We start from the raw sequence: 20,189 nt of genomic DNA, 5'->3' as shown, positions 1-20,189 counted from the left end.
AATGCTTTTTCATGAACTTGGCGATTAAAAAAAATAAGCTTCTGATTTATACAATTTAGAGTTGGTAATACACTGCAAAATTATTTTCTTTCTTATAGTTTTTGTGTGATTTTGTAGTCCAAATATCTAAAAATTCTTAAACCAATAAACATTTTCTAGAAAGATTTTTAGTCAAAATTATGTGAATTTTTCATTAAAAAAAGCTCAATAATCTGACAATTATGGTAAATAAAAAAAAGATTGTTTTATGTTTTAAATAAGATTATTTTACTTATCTCATTGGCAGATTAATTTGTTTTACAAAAAAAAAATCACTTAATTTAGAATTATTTCTGAGAACTGAAAATTTTTTGTACATATTTATTAATTTGATTTATATGCGAGTATGTCTAGAAAATGCTTCCTGATTTAGTTTGATTTTAATTTAAATAGATGTTTTAAGTTATTTGAACTACAAAATACAATATGGTTTTTTTTCAGTATTAACATTTATATCCAATTAAAAAAGAAATGATCTTTATTGTCACTATGTTTGTATGTTTGTTTTGCAAATAGTCATATAAAAAGTTGGATCAATAGGAAGTTGTTTCTGCAGAATAATATTTAGAATTGTCTTAAAACATATATTTTATGATGTAAGCAACACAGCTACAGCGAACAAAATCAATAATGTGTGTTTTAAATTTATAGTGTGGGAATTATCAAGGATTGATGATAATTTATCATATTGTTTGCACCAAAGGGGCCCCAAATAAAATCCTGCTTAGGGCCCCCTGAAGGCTTGGGCCGGCCCTGGTGAATTGATTTTAATTAATGAATAGGTTAACACATTGCTTAATATAAGAATGTTCAGTGCATTTGCCTGTCTCTTTATAACTATTTTCAGAGGCCACCAAACTAGGTTAGAGGTCAAGATATAAATGGGAAAGAAAAATATTGTTTCCATTTCAAAATGTCTTTCGGGAAACATGTTACCCACAATGTGTAAAGCAATTTGAGTGTGCAGAAAAATTGCTTTATAAATGTAAGGAATTATTATTATTAATTATTATTTATTCATTTCTATGTGAAACACTTTCATGAGCCCATTTAGCCAATAAGACAAAAACATAGTTTTACTAAAGTAAGCTTACATTTATCCACACAAAATAAACCTGACTGTATTTTTTGTAGTAAAGCCGTGGTTAATTGTGTTAAATATGCCATTTCAGCCTGCAGAATGGCATTTCAAACTGTGGCCTAACAAAAATATAGAAAATAAATATTGAGTTTCTGTAATATAAAACTAAATAATTCCTCTCCCTGTATAGTTCCTAAGGTTATCTAGTGTAATATTAAGGTAAACAAATGTAATATTAACAGAATCACTCAATTAGCAATCAATCTGACTGATGTTAACGTTAAAGATTTGATTGAGCTTTTAAGTAAAACAATAATTAGTTTAACGTTACAGTACCGTTAATATAACATTAATTACATTACAGTTACATTAAGTTGCATCAATGTTAGCATTAGCATCAACTGCTAATTAGCGCTAGCTAACTAGCCTGTGTGACATACAGCAATAAACGTAAGATCTAATTATACTGACTTTAATATTCATTGGTTTAATTTGTAATTGTTTATTCGCAATTATTCGCGTATTGTTTAATTCGCATTTTTCACTTAGTGAAGGCGGGGACTGTTGACTAACGTTAGTAAGTTAGCTCTAAATTAGTTGACTGGAACGCTGTGATGGTGTTAGCATGTAGCATGTTCACACATAAAATAAGTACAGTTCGCAATTAAAACCATTACCTACCTTTTGTTGTAAGTTAACTTAATAAAATCTACTGCAATTGATGTCAACAAAGATGTTTAATCCACAAGAATTTGATCATTATTCCTACCTGTTAGCGTTCACATCGGTTCAGTCCTTATATGTTAGGCTAGAGTGGGTTATTTTTTGCGAATGAATCTGTGGATTTAAATAAATTGTGAGAGTCGATTCATCCTTGACCTATTCATAAATACAACAGTTGCTTTGTTGCTGAATAAATGTCTTATTCACTTAAGACAGTGTCCTACCACCACCTACTGGCGGTTTCAGGTAATACATGGATAACTTCATTTTGTTGCATATTTTTGTTTTTAATTTATTATTTGAAGCATTATTCATTTAAAAATAATTCACAAAAATAAAGAATTTATATAATCATAATATATAAAATATAATATAAACGATAATAATAATACTGTTAAAAATGATAAATAATTGATAATGAAAATATAAAATAACCGAAATGAGCAACTCAAAATAAATGAATCACACACACACACACACACACACACACGCACGCACGCACACACACACGTATAAATATATATAAACATGGCAATAATTGTAATAAAAAGTAAAACGCAGAAAAAGATGTGCATGACAGAAAAAATACATAGGCCTAAGTGCAAAATTAAATTAATAATTGGAAAAAATGTGTATAAGCAGGTGGCTGTGTGAGCACATTAAGGCGAATGAGCCAGTCAGTCTAGCGCGGGCCTGCATTAGAAGTTTGTTGTGTTTTAAAAAGTCTCTACGTAATACCAAATGGAATTGTGGAACTCTGACATCATTAGTGACAGTATAAAGCTTTTTGACGTAGCAGAAACTCTCATTAGCTTCTTTGGATGTCTAGTAGTTCAGTACTTTCTGCGATTCAACAGTACAGTGATACAATGGCATTTTCAAAACTGATTAACCGTCTGAAGAAAGCGTTTGGTGTTAAGTGTGCGAACGAACAACCGTGTGAGCCACTCGAACCCACCGGCAGCACGACAGAGAATCACCGTCATCTGATGACCGATGACCCGGCCGTCGCTGCAGGAAAACAGGCAGGGAGACAGAAAAAGAGGAAACTCAAATTGTCTCCCATCTTCTTCGCCTGTTTTTCCAGAAGAAGAGCTACTGTTGTTGGTAAAATAGATTTATGAGCACTTTTAATTACTAAAGCATACTGTTAAACACACCAAACACATCACATAAGTGTTTAAAGATCAGAAATTAACATTACTGGAAGACATTTTAGAAAGATAGTTTCTTAAAGCCACAGTTCACATAAACAAGACAATTCTGTCATAATTTACTCCTTAAACCTGTTTGAGGTGCTTTCAGCCATTGACTTCCACAGTATTTTGTGTTCCTACAATGAAGGTTAATGGCTGCTGATTTCAGGAATTTTCTTCAGAATTTGTAGTTTTGTGTAAAAAAAACTGAAAAAATAAGAATTATTTGTATTAGGATTTTTATTTCAGTGAGCTTTGCCTTTAGATATATAGTTTACTTGTTTGCTAATTCAATGCAGAAAACCCATGAAGATCATCAATAAAAACACATTGAGTAATGTTTCTGCAAATGAACTGTTCAAATATCTTGTCAAAAAGAGTTGTAGAGTCATATTAATGATGTTTCTTCCTCTCTTTAGATCAGCTATGTGTGCAGGAGATCCACGAACTTCACGCAGAGCCCATCAGTAGCTCTAAATTCTTCTGCACTGCTGTGAGCAACCTGGAGCTGGAAGTTCTCCAACCTCCAGCTCTTGATGCTCCAGCAGACGAAGACTTGGACTCTAAACCGGAAATGAACAGCTTTGACTCTGCAGTGGTCATTGAGAACGACTCTGCAGAGCTTCACTTCCCAGAAGACATTGAATCCTCCCTCAGTGAGGACAGCCTGGAGCAAGAGCTTGATAGTCCTCCAAGTTCACCATCCGATGAGGACAATGAATCTCCAGTGAGCCAGCAGCTCATAACAGATGACATCTGTGACTCTGCCCTGGATGAAAACTCAAACCCTTTACCGGATCAGGTCTCACAAGAGGACTCTGCTGTGAAGTCTACAGCAGATGATGGGACCTGCTTGGACAATAGTAAGTTTATTGCTGGAGTTCAGAACATTTGTTTAGGCTCATCAAACTTTGTAAAATTATACAGTTGAAGTCAAAATTATTCGCCCTCCTGTGATTTTTTATTAATATTTTTTAAATATTTCCCAAATGATGCAGAGCAATAAAGTTTAAGTACTCAGAACTTTAAGCTGAACACAGGTATCTTGAAAATATCCAGTAAATATGATGTACTGTCATCACGACAAAGATAAAAAACATCAGTTATTAGAAATGAGTTATTAAAACTATCATGTTCTGAAATCTGACAATAATTCTGACTTCAACTGTTTGTGTTTTTATTTGGTTTATAATTTAATGACATTTTCTTCATTTTTAACAGATGACATCAGCTGCCGCTACAAACTCGGAAAGCAGCTTGGTGAAGGAGGTTTCGGCTCCGTGTATGAGGGGATTCGCATACAGGATGGTCTGCAGGTATTCATTTTTGTAGACTCAAATCCTCTGATGAAGTTCCCTGTTTAAAGAACATCATCAGAGCTTTCATTGTTTGGACATTTCTGCTGACGAATGAATCCTCTGTTCAGGATTTATGACTGAATGAAATGATCTCCGTGCACATGTTAATTGTTCGCTTGTTCCTTTAAACAGGTGGCAGTTAAATTTGTCCAGAAGACCCCAAATATGCAAGATGTCAGCTCTGTGAGTAGACTACACTTTCTGTTCGCTGTGTTCAGTTTATAAAGTCTTATATTTATTATAGACCACAGGCTGTGGTCAGAAACCCTTGTTTGAAAACCAACATTATTATTTTGTTTTCAGTCATGTGACCAGCCACTTCCTCTAGAGATCACCTTGGCAAACATGGCCAGCGATGGCTCCAGGTGTTCGAACATTATTCAGCTTCTGGACTGGCAGATCTTTGAAAAACATTATGTCATGGTGATGGAGCGGCCTAGTCCAAGCATGGACCTGGAGGCATTCCTTGAAGTCAGCGGAGGAGTCCTCAGTGAGAAAACAGCACATACCATCATGAGGCAAGCTGTTTATGCGGCCAACGTGTGCTGTTACCGCGGGGTGTTCCACCGGGATATTAAGCTTCAAAACCTGCTGGTGAACCCCGACACACTGGAAGTCAAGCTGATCGACTTCGGGTGTGGAGACTTCATGATGGAATCAGCCTACAGTATCTTCTCTGGTAGGTGTTTTGAATAGTGTGGTCAAAAGTATCGACTTCGGTACCAATCGATTCTGACATTTAACAAGTCAATTTGAGCGCTGTTAAACACCACTGATTGGCCATTGGTGTTCACATGCTCAGCAAATATGACTGTGATGAGTGTCGGTATCGATTGGTAGTTGATACTTTTGACAACACTAGTTATGAATGTGCATAAGCATTATTAATAAACGTATTGAAAGCTGGTTAATTAGCACAGCTGAAGCCCATCTGGTATATATATTCAACATGATGCTAAACTAAACGTCTCTCCTCCAGGCACAGAAGCGTACATCCCGCCAGAGTTTTATGAAAAAGGATGCTACCGGGCCAAACCAGCGACGGTCTATTCTCTTGGGGTTCTTCTGTTCACAATGCTCCATGGAGAATTCCCATCAGCGTATGACCTGTACTACCTCCAACATGACTGGTCCAAATTTACCCTCTCTCAAGGTGAGATGTTCATCAAAGAACAATTAAGTGAAACAGCTTAATAATAATAATAACAATAACCTCACCTCTCCATTTCTTCTTCACAGAATGCTGTGATATGATGAGGGCTTGTCTGCATGAGAATCCAGAGTGCAGAATTCCTCTAGAAGAGATGCCTTACCACGACTGGTCCATGCTGGAGTTCTGAGTCACATTAGCAGAATGTTTTGTATATTTGATTTTTGTACATGTCTGTAATAAAGATATATTTTATTGAACTCACTTGTGTTTGGCTTATATTGTGATCTAGCCCCAGTGTTGTCAGATTGTGTGGATTTAAACTGGTTTTGTATGGGGTGACAAAAATTTGGCATGAGGTTTGAACAGCATCCAGTCCTTTCCAACACACACTGCAGTTGACACTGGCGTCATTACGGCGCACTTTTAGAAATACACTTTTTCAGAATGCTGTACAGCGCTGACCCAAAACCTAAACATATCAGTCACTGCGACATAAGCAAATCATCCATAAATATTCCAATGGTTTATTGTGAAATCAGAGCTGTTCAGAAAAACGTCGTAACATGAGAATGTGAGACTCAATACAAAACATCAGCATTTTCACAATAAGAGCACCCAGTTTTATTAAGGTCGTTAAGTGTTTGTTGCCCTCATGACAATCCTAAACAAAATATTCAGTGATATTCCTTCAAATCAATACTGATAGTGTAGTTTGCGCAGACACAATGAGGATTATCCAGTGTACAGAAGTCTGAATCATCCACATTATTTCATACGCTTCCAGAAACACGTTTACTACACGAATGTCCAGCGTTTGCTACAACTGTTCAACTCTTTAGATGATTCCTTTCTTACAACATCTACAACTATGACAGCTTCTCATTACTCACCATTTCTTAATCTTACTAAATACTTGACTTGATGTCACTTTGTGGACTCTGGGGTCATGTGCAGCATGAGCAGGTCGGCCCCCCGGCGGACCAACACATTTAAGCTTTCGCTGGTCCTCACAGCATTATATATCTCCTCCGACGTGTTCACCTTTACCCCATTGATCTCAATAATAACATCTCCTGGCTTCATTCCGGCTCTGCAAAACAGAAAACAGGAAATGACATCATCAAAGGATGCCTTAATCAACAGCTGATAACATCATGTTCAGAGAGCAGCACACCTGTTGGCTGGAGATCCTACAATCACACGGTGGATGAAAACTCCATGAGAAACATCAGGGAAGGACGGGTCTCGCATCCTTAGCTCTTCGATTATAGTGAGGAGGGGAAAAAGAGAATTTAAAGATAATAAAAGACTCACTTCAGTGCAAAGTTTACAGTTTAAGGATTGATTGATAAATAGATAAGATAGATAGATTCATAGATAGATAGACTGATAGTTTGATAGATAGATCAGCATAACAATCAATGGTATATTTGCTTCAACCAAAAACACCTCAACAAAACATTCATACTACTTCACTCACATAAAGTGTGAAAAAGGAAATGCTGTTAATTTGCAATGCATTGAATTAAAGGTGCAGTAGGTGATTGTCCTCAGAAACATTTTAGTTGTGCTGGTTGAAAGTCTCTTCACAGTCCAATAGTAATGATTAAAGTAAATGATCTAAATGTGTTTTAATGTATTTTATATTCTGGGTAAAGTATAAAACTAAAAAATGTTCATCCCATTAAATATTGTCGGGTCGACATCTCCTGTAATTCAGATAAGCAGCTCAAACTGTCTGTCAGCAAATGCAGATTTCAGGCCATGTGGCTTTGAATCACAGTCCCTCCCCGCAGTCCAAAGATAATATGCTAAGCGGTTAGCATTTTGGCAGATCACCTACTGCACCTTTAATTATTCACAGAAGTGTTCAAATCAATACCACAATTGAACTCGTGTCATTTGGGACAAAAAAAAATGATATTGTTCAACTCTACATTATGATATTGCTTAACTCTACATTATGTATACAAAACTAAAACCTTAAATATCTTGAATTTTACAGGGCTCATACAGGCACAGCCTAATGAAAATCAAGGACTTTTAAGTACTTTTTTCCAGCACCTATTTTTATTTTCAAGACTGACACGCAACGTATTAAAACACTGCATAGGAATTTATATATATACACAAATAAAAACCATTATTGATCATAATAATAATATAATTAATTAATCAATTGTGTATTAATAATATATTAAACCTGCACTAAATGTGCTTGTGAAAATGTTTTTTTATACTATTACACTGCTAAAATAATACAAGTTTTAGTAAATAATACTAACATTGGGTAAAAGTACAAAGTACTCTTTTAAAAACTACTCAGAGTACTAGTTAGATATTTTTGGGGAAAAAAACTCAGATTTTCATTTTGGCTCTTTTTTCAAGAAATGATAATAAATTTATTTGAATGGTTTAATTGCTTGAATCACAAAGCTACATATATAAAAATGTGCACTAACAAAGGAAGTATGGTCGATTTTTCCTTCCATGACAATTAATCTTTTTCAATAGTACTGGCAAAACTACCACATACTCTATAAGACCAGAGACACATTTTGTCCATTTTTTAAACAATATTTTCAAGTTTTGAAAGGTTTAATTAAAGTATATGATAAAAATATTTCAATTTAGCCTTTTATTTACATATTTTACACCATTTTTCTTTTTTGCTCATTCTTGTCTTTACAATATGGCAAATTTGTTTCTTAAATAGCTGTACAGCACATGGAAATATTATTTTACACTTGATCTTAAACTGAAATAATTTTACAAAAAAAGACTAGTACGCTGTCATAAATAATAAATAAAATGATAATAAAGCAAATGGCTTTGTTTAACTCTAGGTATTTGAATTATGACAACACTACATTTTTCAAAGCAGTGTTTGAAGAGTCTTATTGTTTATAATGATCAATTTAACAGCAGATTGCTTTGACCTGTAATGCCTGTACAATTCAGTGATGCTTTAAGACAGATCAGAATACAGCTATAATGTATAAAACCCACAAATACCCCAAACAGAAACATTTCTAGCATAATTCTTTTGTCGTAAAGAAATATAAAAAATTCCAACTTTGCTCAAAGTACAGTAAGTTTTACTTGACGATACAGCCAAATAAAAAGTCTGTACTCTAAATACTAAATTTAGTCAAGGAGCAAAGATAAATAATTTCTACTTTAATATTGAAGAGATCGCGATTGTATACAGTCTGATCACACACACGAGATGATGAGAGGACTTGCAGTTAATTTGAAAAAGCCTATTTAAGAGGTCACATATGTGTTTTTATGATTAATGTACATGACTGCGCTCTCATGTTAAAATAAAGTGCTCACGACGTATGCAGAAATGAGTAATTGCGCAATACCTGCATTCCCACGCCAACATTCAGAAGAGTGACAGACAAGTCAGAAGAAGAGAGCGGAGAAAAGAGAGCAAAATGAGTGTGTAGATCGTTGAAATGGCAGGAAGTATGTTCGTGGTTTAATTACTCTTGCTAATAACATATAGTGAAAACATCCCAAAAGCATTTTTCCATTAAAACATTTGTTTTTAAGTTGTTGTTTTTTTTTTGTCACTGCAACACAGAAAGGCCTTTGTCCCGCCGTTACGTTCAATGTAAAACTAAACAAGGTTGACTGTGATTGGCCACTTCTCATATCATTTAAATCACTGCTTCGGAATCACGGTAGATTGTGGAGGTATTTTTGCATTAAATTGTCACAAAAGTTCACAAACATTTTTATTTTTCGGGCGTGAAAATTGCATACAAATTCTCCTTGATAAATTAAGCACTTTTCAACAAAACAAGCCAATTTTCCAGGTATTCCAGCACTTGAATTTCTAAGAGCCAAATCTAGTGGTAAATAACAAAAATCTGCAGATTCCATAATGTATGAATTTTGCTCTCCTGTAAAATTGTAATAAAAGTGTTTGGCACCTGGGGGTCAAAGTCAACATCATCACTCCAATGTAACGCCTTTTCGATCCCGATTCTCCAAACCAAGACTCTGAAAAAAAGACCCAATAACCATCTGTCAGTGAAAAAAAATTCTGTCACAGACAAAAGCAAGCAGCTGTGAGGTCATTCTTACTCTATTTGTCTGCAGATCGGTCTAGGAAGACTCTGTCTGAGGGAATAGCGAAGGAAATCCCTGCTGTCACTTTCATGGTATTAATGCCGATGACCTCACCATCCTGAAGAGTACAAACATGACACATCAGTTTATTACATAAGGCTAGAGTATGGCCAGTACAATACAATATTGATGAACATTTGAAAACAATTCACGTTCTTAATATGACAGTCATGAAACTCTGTGTTGCTCTGAAGGTCCAGCAATCTGTAGTCAACTACTAAATGTGCACTAATAACTTTCTCCTTCACATTATTGTACAAGGAGGGTACCACCATAGCTGTGAGATACGTTCTACTTGGGATTTCGTAGAGTGGTTCTAGCACACTAATTAAATGCCTAAAACCAGAGTTTTCTACCCCTGAAAAAGGTTGCATGTCTGTGGCTATAAATACTCCTACCCTAATACTCCTACTATTATGCCTACAATTGTCTTTGCTTGTGTTGAGTTACTTGGAATTTTTATTCTAAATGAAGACAGGAGAGTAGTTTGTGTTACACTTGTCGGTTTAACAGATAAAGCAATGATTTTGTGGACATCAGTAATCTAACTATTTGCCTTAATCTGATTAAAACAATAATATGATTAAGATGTTTACATGAGTTGCTTTTTGAATGTTCATTTCATGATCCCGTTTTACATGTTAAAGCACATAATACGATTAACGTCATTGTGTCACCACGCTATCCACGTTTCCTCCGGAGTGTCATGTAATTTTGGGGAGTTTCATTCTTAATTTGTCGACTTTAACTGCAGTTTGGCACTTTCATTTTCATTCAAGAACATTTCATGCGTGCCCCCCATGACAAATGACATATTGGATCCGAGGAACTGCTAGAAGAGTGTAGTTTTAATGGCCTACTTCGCCATCTGAATAACAAGGAACACCGATTGCTTACTTACCAAATCCGTAGAGACAGGACAATCATTGTGAACTGGATTTGCGATTTTTTTTTATAAGAAGACGAGTGGCAAATCTGGATTTCACCATTTATAATACAAAAAGCTCTCGGGTAAAAATGTTCCTTACAAACATTTTTGTTGCGTGTTAGAAGACCACTGTAGTCCACAAATGTGGGTCCTTTCTCATCGCGGGAAAATGAAACAAAACCTTTGTTGTGGCACGTTTATAAACAACACTGACGACCCATGTCTCCGAACAATTCTTCTTCTTCCACTTGTTTTATTTACGATTAGCAACACAACGTCACGTCTCTCTGAATACTGTAACAGGTAGTTTTTGAAGCTATCATGCATATTAATAAAGCTGCACCTCATTCACAATAGAGAGCACTGATTAGTTTGTCTTTCTCTTGAATTAATGATGAAAGCTCAAAGACGTCACATTGTAACCGCCGATACAGACACCCAGTCTCCATGCTGGAATTTACACAAGGAGCTCATGGCCTTGACGTAGCTTCAAAATTTCTTTTTAAACCGGAAGAACGAATTTGTTTGAAATAACGCAAAAACTACCAATTTTCACTTTTATTGTTAAATATGTGTCCTAAGAGTGTTTTTAGCAGCGTGAGACATATATATGACTATTGACATCTCAAAAATGTGTTTTGGTGTTTCGTGACGCTTTAAACCAAAAGGCAGAAGCAGTGAGTTGAGCAAATGTCAGCGACTCACCAGGTTTATGAGAGGCCCTCCTGAATTTCCAAACTGTAAAGCAGAATTGTGATTGAGTGATGGAATGCAATTCATTAAATGATGACATACATTTTTTTTGCATGCAACACCACCCAGTTTCCAGTGCTCTTACATCTATGGTAGCGTCCATCTGGATGTAGTCCATGTTGGAGTTGGAGAGACCCAGTTCTTTACTGCCTCTTTGAGCAGAGCTGACGATTCTAGATGTAATGGTGTTTTTAAGAGAAAAGGGGCTCCCCATGGCAACCACAAATTCACCTTGCCGCACATCAGATGACTTGCCAAGACGCAACGTTGGTAGAAGATTCTGGGACAAGACAGAGAACACAATGACACTATGTCAGACTATATGGCCATGTACTAGAACTGTGGTAAAAGAAAACAGTCAAAAATCAATTGCAAAAATGGCGTTCCAAACATTAAAGCCTCCTCTGTTACTGTTGGTTTACCTAAAATTGTTGACTATAATATTCTGTAGTTGCTGTAATATTACTGCGTTTAAAAATCTGAGGATACGAAACCAAATGTCACTAAGGTTATCACAATTTCGAGTTTATTTCCATATTTGTATGCTGCCGTTCCTCCTGAAATATTACAGTGTGTATGTAGCCTAAATACAGTATAATCAGATTAATGGGTTAACACCAGGGCTTGACATTAACACCCACCAACCGCAGGTAGACTTTAGCTGTGGCGGATTAGACAGCCACTCCCACTATCCACTTTGGCTGGTCGAAAATCATTTTTAAATTGTATTTTTTTTTTGAAGTAGGGTTCAACAATAAGGATGAACCTCTAGAAATGAGAAGCAGCCCGACTGACAAAAACAACTGTGTTCACGCAAGCAAAAGAAAGCAGATGAATACAGAATGTTATGTGATGCGCGCAATTTTTTAAAAGCGTGCACGATCCCATTTCCTTGCGTGAAGCAACCTTGACTGGAAACACAATGCTGCGATCGGTTCTGTTTGAAATAGACTTCACAAAAAGCGATACACATCCACCATTTTCAAGAGCTCGAGATAAAAAAAAAAAGAAGGTATTTTATGTATGCAGCAGCGGTTGCAGCTTCAGCTTTAAACAATCTTTAAACAGATTATTAATGGGCCTAACGTTAACTGTGTGCGTTTGATCATCCTTTTATTATTGCACACGGTATGTTTTTCACCTGCTTTCTTTTTGTTAATATGGTTAAATTATCATTCTTTTCAGTAACATTGATTTAATAGATTAAATTTAATGTATAGTTAACTGCTGATCTGAGACCTTGGTCTTGGAGCTAGGACAGACTACTTTTCATAGTTTTAGACAGGCTACATGACAATAATTGTTATTTAAGTTTTATTTAATAAAAAGTGTTTGCATATTATAACATATATTTCGCTAGTTTTTGAAATTTTAAAATTATTTAACATTTTTGGCTAAGAAATACTTATTAATTAATTAATTTATTTATTTATTTTCCAGTGTGGTCAGAGAAAAAATTGGTACAACCTTAATGTTTAGCCCTGAAATAATTACAAAGCAACACCATGAAACCACTACCACTCATGCTCATTGAGCAATGTCATACACAACACATTTAAATCAAGTAATTTTGCAAATATATTTTCCCAACAACAAAAGTGAAAATGGCGAGTGGCTAGTAAAGTTGAAAAACTACTAGCCATATAGGCTGGTGATCAAAAAAGTTAATGTAGAGCCATTAAAAACATTAAAAATCATATTGACCACACACTTTTAATGTACTAACCGTGACACAATTTTGATTCTATAGGTTTAATTCTTAAATGAACAAAACAATTTTTTTCAAAAAGAAATTACTCATTTGATAAAGACCTTTTACTAAAAATGTAAATTAATAAAATAAAATGAGTCCTTGTTCTTACCATATTAAACTATGACTCAATAAAAATAATGATGCACCGATACCATCTTTTTTGGAACTGATTCGATTTCGATCCCAAAATTCTGAGTATCGACCAATACAGATCCGATCCTGATACTGTGCCATTTTTTTAAGCATAATACAGTTTCTATGGTGTTGTGGTCCAGCTTATGTTTCCTTTTTTAATAGTAAGATTTTTCTTTGAACTCTGCAACAGGCTACCACTATTGACCCTAATCAAAACACAAACTGGTCTGTTAAATAAACTATTGATATAAATAAAATTACAGTCAAATATTCACAGTTTTCAGAGCAGCCGGTACTAGGCTAAATAATTTTCTGTTAATTAAAATCTATATTGTGATTGTCAGTTTCACTTTTATTAATTTAATCAACAACTTTGACCACAATGAGCCAGGCTTACAAACTATCCTAAAAGTATTCCCCTCGAAAGAATAAACTCAGTCGGAAGGATGAGAAAACAGAAACTTTTAATGTTACAGAATAATTTTACAGAGCGGCACACGTCACATCAGCCGGTGTGTGAATGAAGTGCTTGATGCATCACTGAGACAGCTTCCAATCCAAAACAGCATTAAAAAGGGAAGAAATCAGTGCGTTAAGGATCTGTCCAATGTATTATTGAGCCTTTTCTAGTTTTAAATTTCAGGTAGGCCTACTTTGTGTGTGAAGAGCAGGTAATAACCCACTCAGTTCCAGTGTTGCGAATGCGATCTGCTGTTCTAACAGCTACAAGATTTAGAAACAAAAATGAACTCGTCGTTTCAGGCAGAAATGAACCAATATAATATATATTACATTATAATAAATTAATATAATGTAATATAATAAATTAATATTTATTTAAATTAACAGGGACAAATAGTGTTGGAGAAAGTTTTTCATGTTGTCATGAACGTGACACGCAGTTTGAATTGTAAATAAACGGAGAATGATTGACAGGCGCAGCGGAGGGAAGCGCAGAACTGAACATGAATTTAACCATGTGAATATTGATCTGTACTTCACATTAAACTATAGAATGGCTTCAAAACATTTGGGATACAGTAGGCCTACAAGACAACTTTCTACTGTCTTATAAAAGGCTACCTTTCTGGCTTTTGTTTGCTTATAAATTACACAGAATATAGAGCACATGCAAGATGGGATTTGCAGTAAAAATATGCAGTATCAAACCGATATCCAATCCAAGTATCAGGATCGATGCATCCCTAATTAAAAAATTAAATATCCCCAAAAGATAACATATGTTAACAGTACAACCTCAAAGCTCCATCTGTACCTTAACATTGATTTTGATGGTGGCGATGTCTGCAGCCTGGTCCACATCCTGAACTGTGGCGTTGTAAGTCTCACCATTGGTCAGTTTGACAAGAACACCACGCTTGTTGGCGACCACATGGGCATTTGTCACTATCAGGTCATCACTACTTATTATAAAGCCAGAACCATTCGAGATGGGAACGGCCAGAAAAGGGGTGTCTGAAAGAAAGAGTGTAATATTAGTCACAATTCCCAAACACAACTGAAACTAAAACCATCTGGTCATCTTAAAATAGAAACAAGTGATCCAAAAAGTCTCTATAGAGAGAATCAACATAAAACACCCTACTGAAAAAAAAAAACAATCCTGTTGAGCGCGCGCATGTAAAGGTAACTGGGTGAACAAGTCAAACAAAGTATATACACAAGAGAACATAAAAATATACAACAATTCAAAAAAATGAAGCAAGAATAATAAAGATTTAAATAAAACATATAATAGATAGATAGTACAATAATAATAATGATAGTAATAATGTCAGTGAAAATGACAACAGCATTATTAATAACAACAACAACAACTACCACTACCACTTTTGATTACTTAACATTCAGAAATTAAACCGAATTAACAAAAAATATTGTAAATATATGTGTAGTGTTAAAACATTGTTGGGTTTTACAACCCTGCGAAATGTGAGAATGTTTTAACAATAGAAATGATAAAAAAGTAAAGAATTAGGTTAACTTGATTGTTTTTATAAATGTAAGTGAGTTGAACATAAAACAATCAAGTTGCCCCCAATAAACTTAAGAATTGAGTTGCTTCAACACGTTAAATAAGTGTTTTATAAATGTCTGATAACAATAATTTTGTTAATAATTTTTTTGGGAATTTGGGGAAAAATGTTTGGTTCTATTTTTATAGTAATTAAATGTTTATAATTTAAAATGTTTATAATAATTAGATGTTTTGCCGCCTTGTTTTTGAGTTGTGCAATGCAAAAAGACCCTCTTATAGCAAGATTAGGGAAGCACCGAAATGAAGCTTGTTGATTGAAACTGAAAATTCTAGATGCATTTGGCTGAAAACTGACACTGAAAAGGCTTTTTAATAATTGGAAATTATTTTTATAAATAAAAAATATATAGTTTTAAATCAAATTTTATATAAAAAAATAAAGTAATTTGGCGACGCAGTAGGTAGTGCTGTCACCACACAGCAAAAAAGTCGCTGGTTCGAGCCTCGGCTGAGTCAGTTGGCATTTCTGTGTGGAGTTTGCATGTTCTTCCTGCGTATGCGTGGGTTTTCTCCGAGTGCTATGGTTTCCCCCACAGTCCAAAGACATGCGGTACAGGTGAATTGAGTAGGCTAAATTGTCCGTAGTGCATGAGTGTGAATGAGTATGTATGTATGTTTCCCAGAGATAGGTTGCAGCTGGGAGGGCATCCGCTGCGTAAAAACATCTGCTGGATAAGTTGGCGGTTCATTCCGCTGTGGTGACCCCAGATTAATAAAAGGACTGAGTCGAAAAGAAAATAAACGAATGAATGAATAAAGTATTTTTGTGAGGCTTTTAAATTAAACTCAATAACTTAAATTAACAGTGAAATCAATAGTAAAAATAAAAATGATTCCATCATTTACTCACCCTCTGCATATTTGAACTCGTTATGAGTTTCTTTCTTCTGTTAAACACAAAAGAAGACATTTTCAATAATGCTGAAAACCTCTAGCTATTGACTTCCATAGCAGGAAAAATAACTACTATAAAAGTCAATGTTCAGGTTTTCAGCATTATTAAAAATATCTTCTTTTGTGTTCAACAGAGTAAAAAAAACTCATCAGAAATGATGAATTGTCCTTTTTGGGTAAACCACACAACTACTTGCAAATATGCTCAGTTCAGTTTATTCTTCTTCTTTTTTTTTTTTAAAGAGCCTCTATTATGGGTTTTTGAGAATGACCTTCCATGTATTGTGTAACACAGCTCTAAGTGAAGTGAATTATTCAGCTAAGACTTAAATCTGCAAGTGTGCAGTGTTTAAAACTGTTTATTCATTTATAAAAGAGTCGACTCACAGTGCTTCAAATGAATCATCTTGATAAAGAGTCTTAAGCCATGCCGGCGTGACCAGGAAATGGAACTTAAGCCCCGCCCAGGGCCGGATTTACCAATGGGCCTTATAGGCACAGGCCCAGTGGCCCGAGCGCACTTGGGGCCCCTGCGAGGGGGGAGAAGAAAAAGACAATTTCGGGGTGTCTTTTTAGGCTAACTGCAAATAGAACACCTAGTTGGAATAAGCTATTCACGCTTTATGCCCATCGATGCTTGATTGACAGAGACAACATGAGTAAAGAGCAGGGCCAGACGGAATCTGCGGACGTTTTTTGCTATTTCTGTGGAGAATTTTGGTAAAAATCTGCGGATTTCTGTGTAATTATTTTGGGAGTATCCAGCGGAGTATCATAACTTACACCTTAATATATTAAATAAAAAGTAATAAATTACTGAATAAAAACTGAATAAATTCAGATTTACACATTTTTACTCAAGTAAATAAACAGAATTAATGATAGGCTAAAAATCTGCAGAATTCTGTGAAAAATCTGTGGAATTCTGCGGGCGCAGATTCCGTGTGGGCCTAGAAGAGCTATGCAGCATTACAGCCTGAGTGGCGTACCTCGTAATGTGCACAGCAACATCTTTTGACGCGATTGATCATCAACCCGGTTCGAATTCACCATCTGCTGAACTTGTGCTACTTTTTTTCTCCTCATTACATATCAGATTAGAAATATATTTATTTTTAACAGGAAGGAAACATTTTTAATAAATAATGCAAATGCGATATAAAGTCAAGTGCCTCGTGGGTATTTAATAATGTTTAGCCTTAATAAAGGTGCCTCCTTCTCTGTAAAAACTATATTGCTCAGACAACTGTATTTCATCTGAGCAAAAAAATCACATATAACTATTATTATTATGTTTAAATTGTCTTTCTTTCTTTAACTAAACAGAATGCTGTAATTGGTCAAGCGCGGAAACATCAGTTTTGAAAAAACCCGCACTAAACTGAGCGGACTGTAGTGTAACGTTAGTATTTATCATGGATCAAAAATGAGTGGACATGTGGATTTAGCAAACGCGAGAGAAAGAGGAGAGGAGGCATCTTTATTGAGGCATTTTCCATACACACCTTCTTCAAACAGACCCATGATCAGGAGGATGAGGGTATAGAAGAAGACGTTATGGTAACGTTAGATCAGTAAGCTAGCATTAACCAGGCGGAGGAGGCTAACAGCAGCGCAGCGCGGACTGGATTCATCGTGAGAGAAACAGATAGAAAAAGGAGAGAGAGAGGGAGAGAGAAAGGCCCCGAAGAGGAGAGAGACCGGAGAGGAGAAGAGGTATAGTGTGTGTGATTTTCTGATACTTTTAGGTTTATAATCAAGTTGATCTATGCTGTTTGCCAACTTTTCATCACGAGAAGAGTAGAGAGAATACAGGGAGAGGAAGAGAGAGACAGTAAATCATTAATAAGTGTGTGTATTATTAAAGACTCAGATTCATAGAACTGGATTGGAGAGGCATTGTGTGATATAGCCTATGCCATGCAAACAATATGCTCTATCAGTTTGTAAAAGCTCTACATTAAAAATACCCTTAAAAATTATATATATATATATATATATATATATATATAGTACTGTTTCAGTGAACTTGTACAAGTATACTAAAAAAACATTCAATTTATTAGTATTTTTATTCAATGCTTTGAAAAATAAGTTAAATCTTTGTAAATACATATGTACTATATATCATTTATTTAAATATGTGGGCAACAAATTATAGATTCATTTTATTTAAAAAATATTATATTATTATTATTTTTTAAATTCAACTATAGGGGTAGGGCCAGGTAGGGGGCCTTACAAGATAATGTGCCCAGGAGCTCCTGAGTTCTTAATCCAGGCCTGGCCCCGCCTATTTGTTGCACGCGCAATCCCGGGAAAATTAAAAAAAACAATATTGTTGATAAGCCATGGTGGCCATTTCTCTCCGTCTCACGCTGAACGCTGTTGACCAATCACAACAGAGTACAATAGGACCAATCAGTGCAGATTAGCATCGCGTTAGGGAGGGGTGTAGGAAAAAATTAATTGCTAAATAATCATATGCGATTCGCTGCCATAATTTGGTAAAAATAAATGCATATTCTAGGACAATGAAAGTGTTCTTTGACCTTGAATGCCCATCAGCCTGTTGTTGGAGACACAACAGTTTAACTCTGAGTGACTTGAAAAATGAGCCTATTTGCCAAAAAGCCTTCCTTTAAATACGTCATAATTAATATAAAACAAAAGTATATTGTTTGCTTTCATAACTTAAATTACGGTCAATGTAACTGCATAGAGACTCAAAATGTGTGTGTGTGTTTTTTATAATCAGTGAGGGACCACTGACTTCTCAAAATATCACAAGAACGCAAGCATGTTTGGAGTAAATGACGACAGAATTTTCACTTCTCGCCTTTTAATGATTCCTCTCTCTACAGCATATCTCCAAATTAATCAAAAATCAACCCTGAAACGTGTTTCCAAAAATCATCAGAAAATTTACAAGTACAAAAAGAACATTTTTGTGATTTTTTTATTATTATTATTATTTATTATTAAATATATTGCAGGGATAGTAGTACCTGTGTAATATTTTGAAATGAATTTTTTCTACCTGATTTGGGCGTAAAAATGTATTGTTGACCAAATATCATCGATAAATGGGAAAGAAAAATATTGTTTCCATTTCAAAATGTCTTTCAGGAAACATGTTCCACCAATGCGTAAAGCACTTTGAGTGTGCAGGAAACGTGCTATATAAATGTAAGGAATTATTATTATTTATTATTATTTATTCATTTCTATGTGAAACACTTTCATGAGCCCATTTAGCCAATAAGACAAAAACATAGTTTTACTAAAGTAAACTTACATTTATCCACAAAAAATAAACCTGACTGTATTTTTTGTAGTAAAGTCGAGGTTAATTGTGTTAAATATGCCATTTCAGCCTGTAGAATGGCATTTCAAACTGTGGCCTAACAAAAATATAGAAAATAAATATCGAGTTTCTGTAATATAAAACTAAACAATTCCTCTCCCTGTATAGTTCCTAAAGTTATCTAGACAGAAACAAATGTAAGTTAATTTTAACAGAATCACTCAAATAGCAATTAATCTGACTGATGTTAACGTTAAAGGTTTGCGAGTAAAAAGATAAGTAAAAAGGTTTTACTTATCGAGCTTTTAAGTAAAGCAATAGATAGTTTAAAGTTACAGTACCGTTAATATAACATTAATATTTACATTAAGTTACATCAATGTTAGCATTAGCATCAAATGCTAATTAGCGCTACTAGCCTGTGACATACAGTGATAAACGTTAGATCTAATTACACTGACTTTAATTTTCATTGGTTTAATTTGTAATTATTTATTTTATTTATGTTATTTTTTCTTTTTAATTCGCATTTTTCACTTAGTAAAGGCGGGGACTGTTGACTAACGTTAGTAGCTCTAAATTAGTTGACTGGAATGCTGTGACAGTGTTAGCATGTAGCATGTTCACACATAAAATAAGTACAGTCCGCAATTAAAACCATGTCCTG

General features: G+C 34.9%; 2 protein-coding genes and 1 pseudogene across 6 annotated transcripts in view; 1 reads left to right on the top strand and 2 right to left on the bottom strand.

Annotated features, from left to right (window-relative positions):
• stard13a (StAR related lipid transfer domain containing 13a) overlaps positions 1-20,189 on the bottom strand; it is a 229,806-nt gene that overhangs the window by 153,856 nt on the left and 55,761 nt on the right. For 2 of the 5 annotated variants that reach the window (XM_073915021.1, XM_073915025.1), the window contains exon 1: positions 1,890-2,016. The exons of the other annotated variants lie outside the window; for them this stretch is intronic. The gene's annotated coding sequence lies outside the window, so the exon portion shown is untranslated. Of the gene's footprint in view, positions 1-1,889; positions 2,017-20,189 lie in introns of those variants that run through there. 5 annotated transcript variants of the gene reach the window in all.
• Positions 2,505-5,806, top strand: pimr167 (Pim proto-oncogene, serine/threonine kinase, related 167). Its single transcript, XM_021479423.3, has 7 exons — positions 2,505-2,950; positions 3,459-3,902; positions 4,261-4,355; positions 4,530-4,580; positions 4,701-5,076; positions 5,377-5,550; positions 5,637-5,806. Exons 1-7 carry the CDS (start codon positions 2,665-2,667, stop codon positions 5,735-5,737), a joined length of 1,527 nt encoding a protein of 508 aa, XP_021335098.3. The 5' UTR covers positions 2,505-2,664; the 3' UTR covers positions 5,738-5,806.
• LOC100330882 (serine protease HTRA2, mitochondrial-like) lies at positions 6,475-18,869 on the bottom strand (annotated as a pseudogene).

The sequence above is a fragment of the Danio rerio genome, chromosome 10, assembly GCF_049306965.1.
Source record: "Danio rerio strain Tuebingen ecotype United States chromosome 10, GRCz12tu, whole genome shotgun sequence".
Lineage (NCBI taxonomy): Eukaryota > Metazoa > Chordata > Actinopteri > Cypriniformes > Danionidae > Danio > Danio rerio.
The sequence above is the reverse complement of the archived record's forward strand: the minus strand, read 5'-3'. Positions and strand labels throughout refer to the sequence as shown.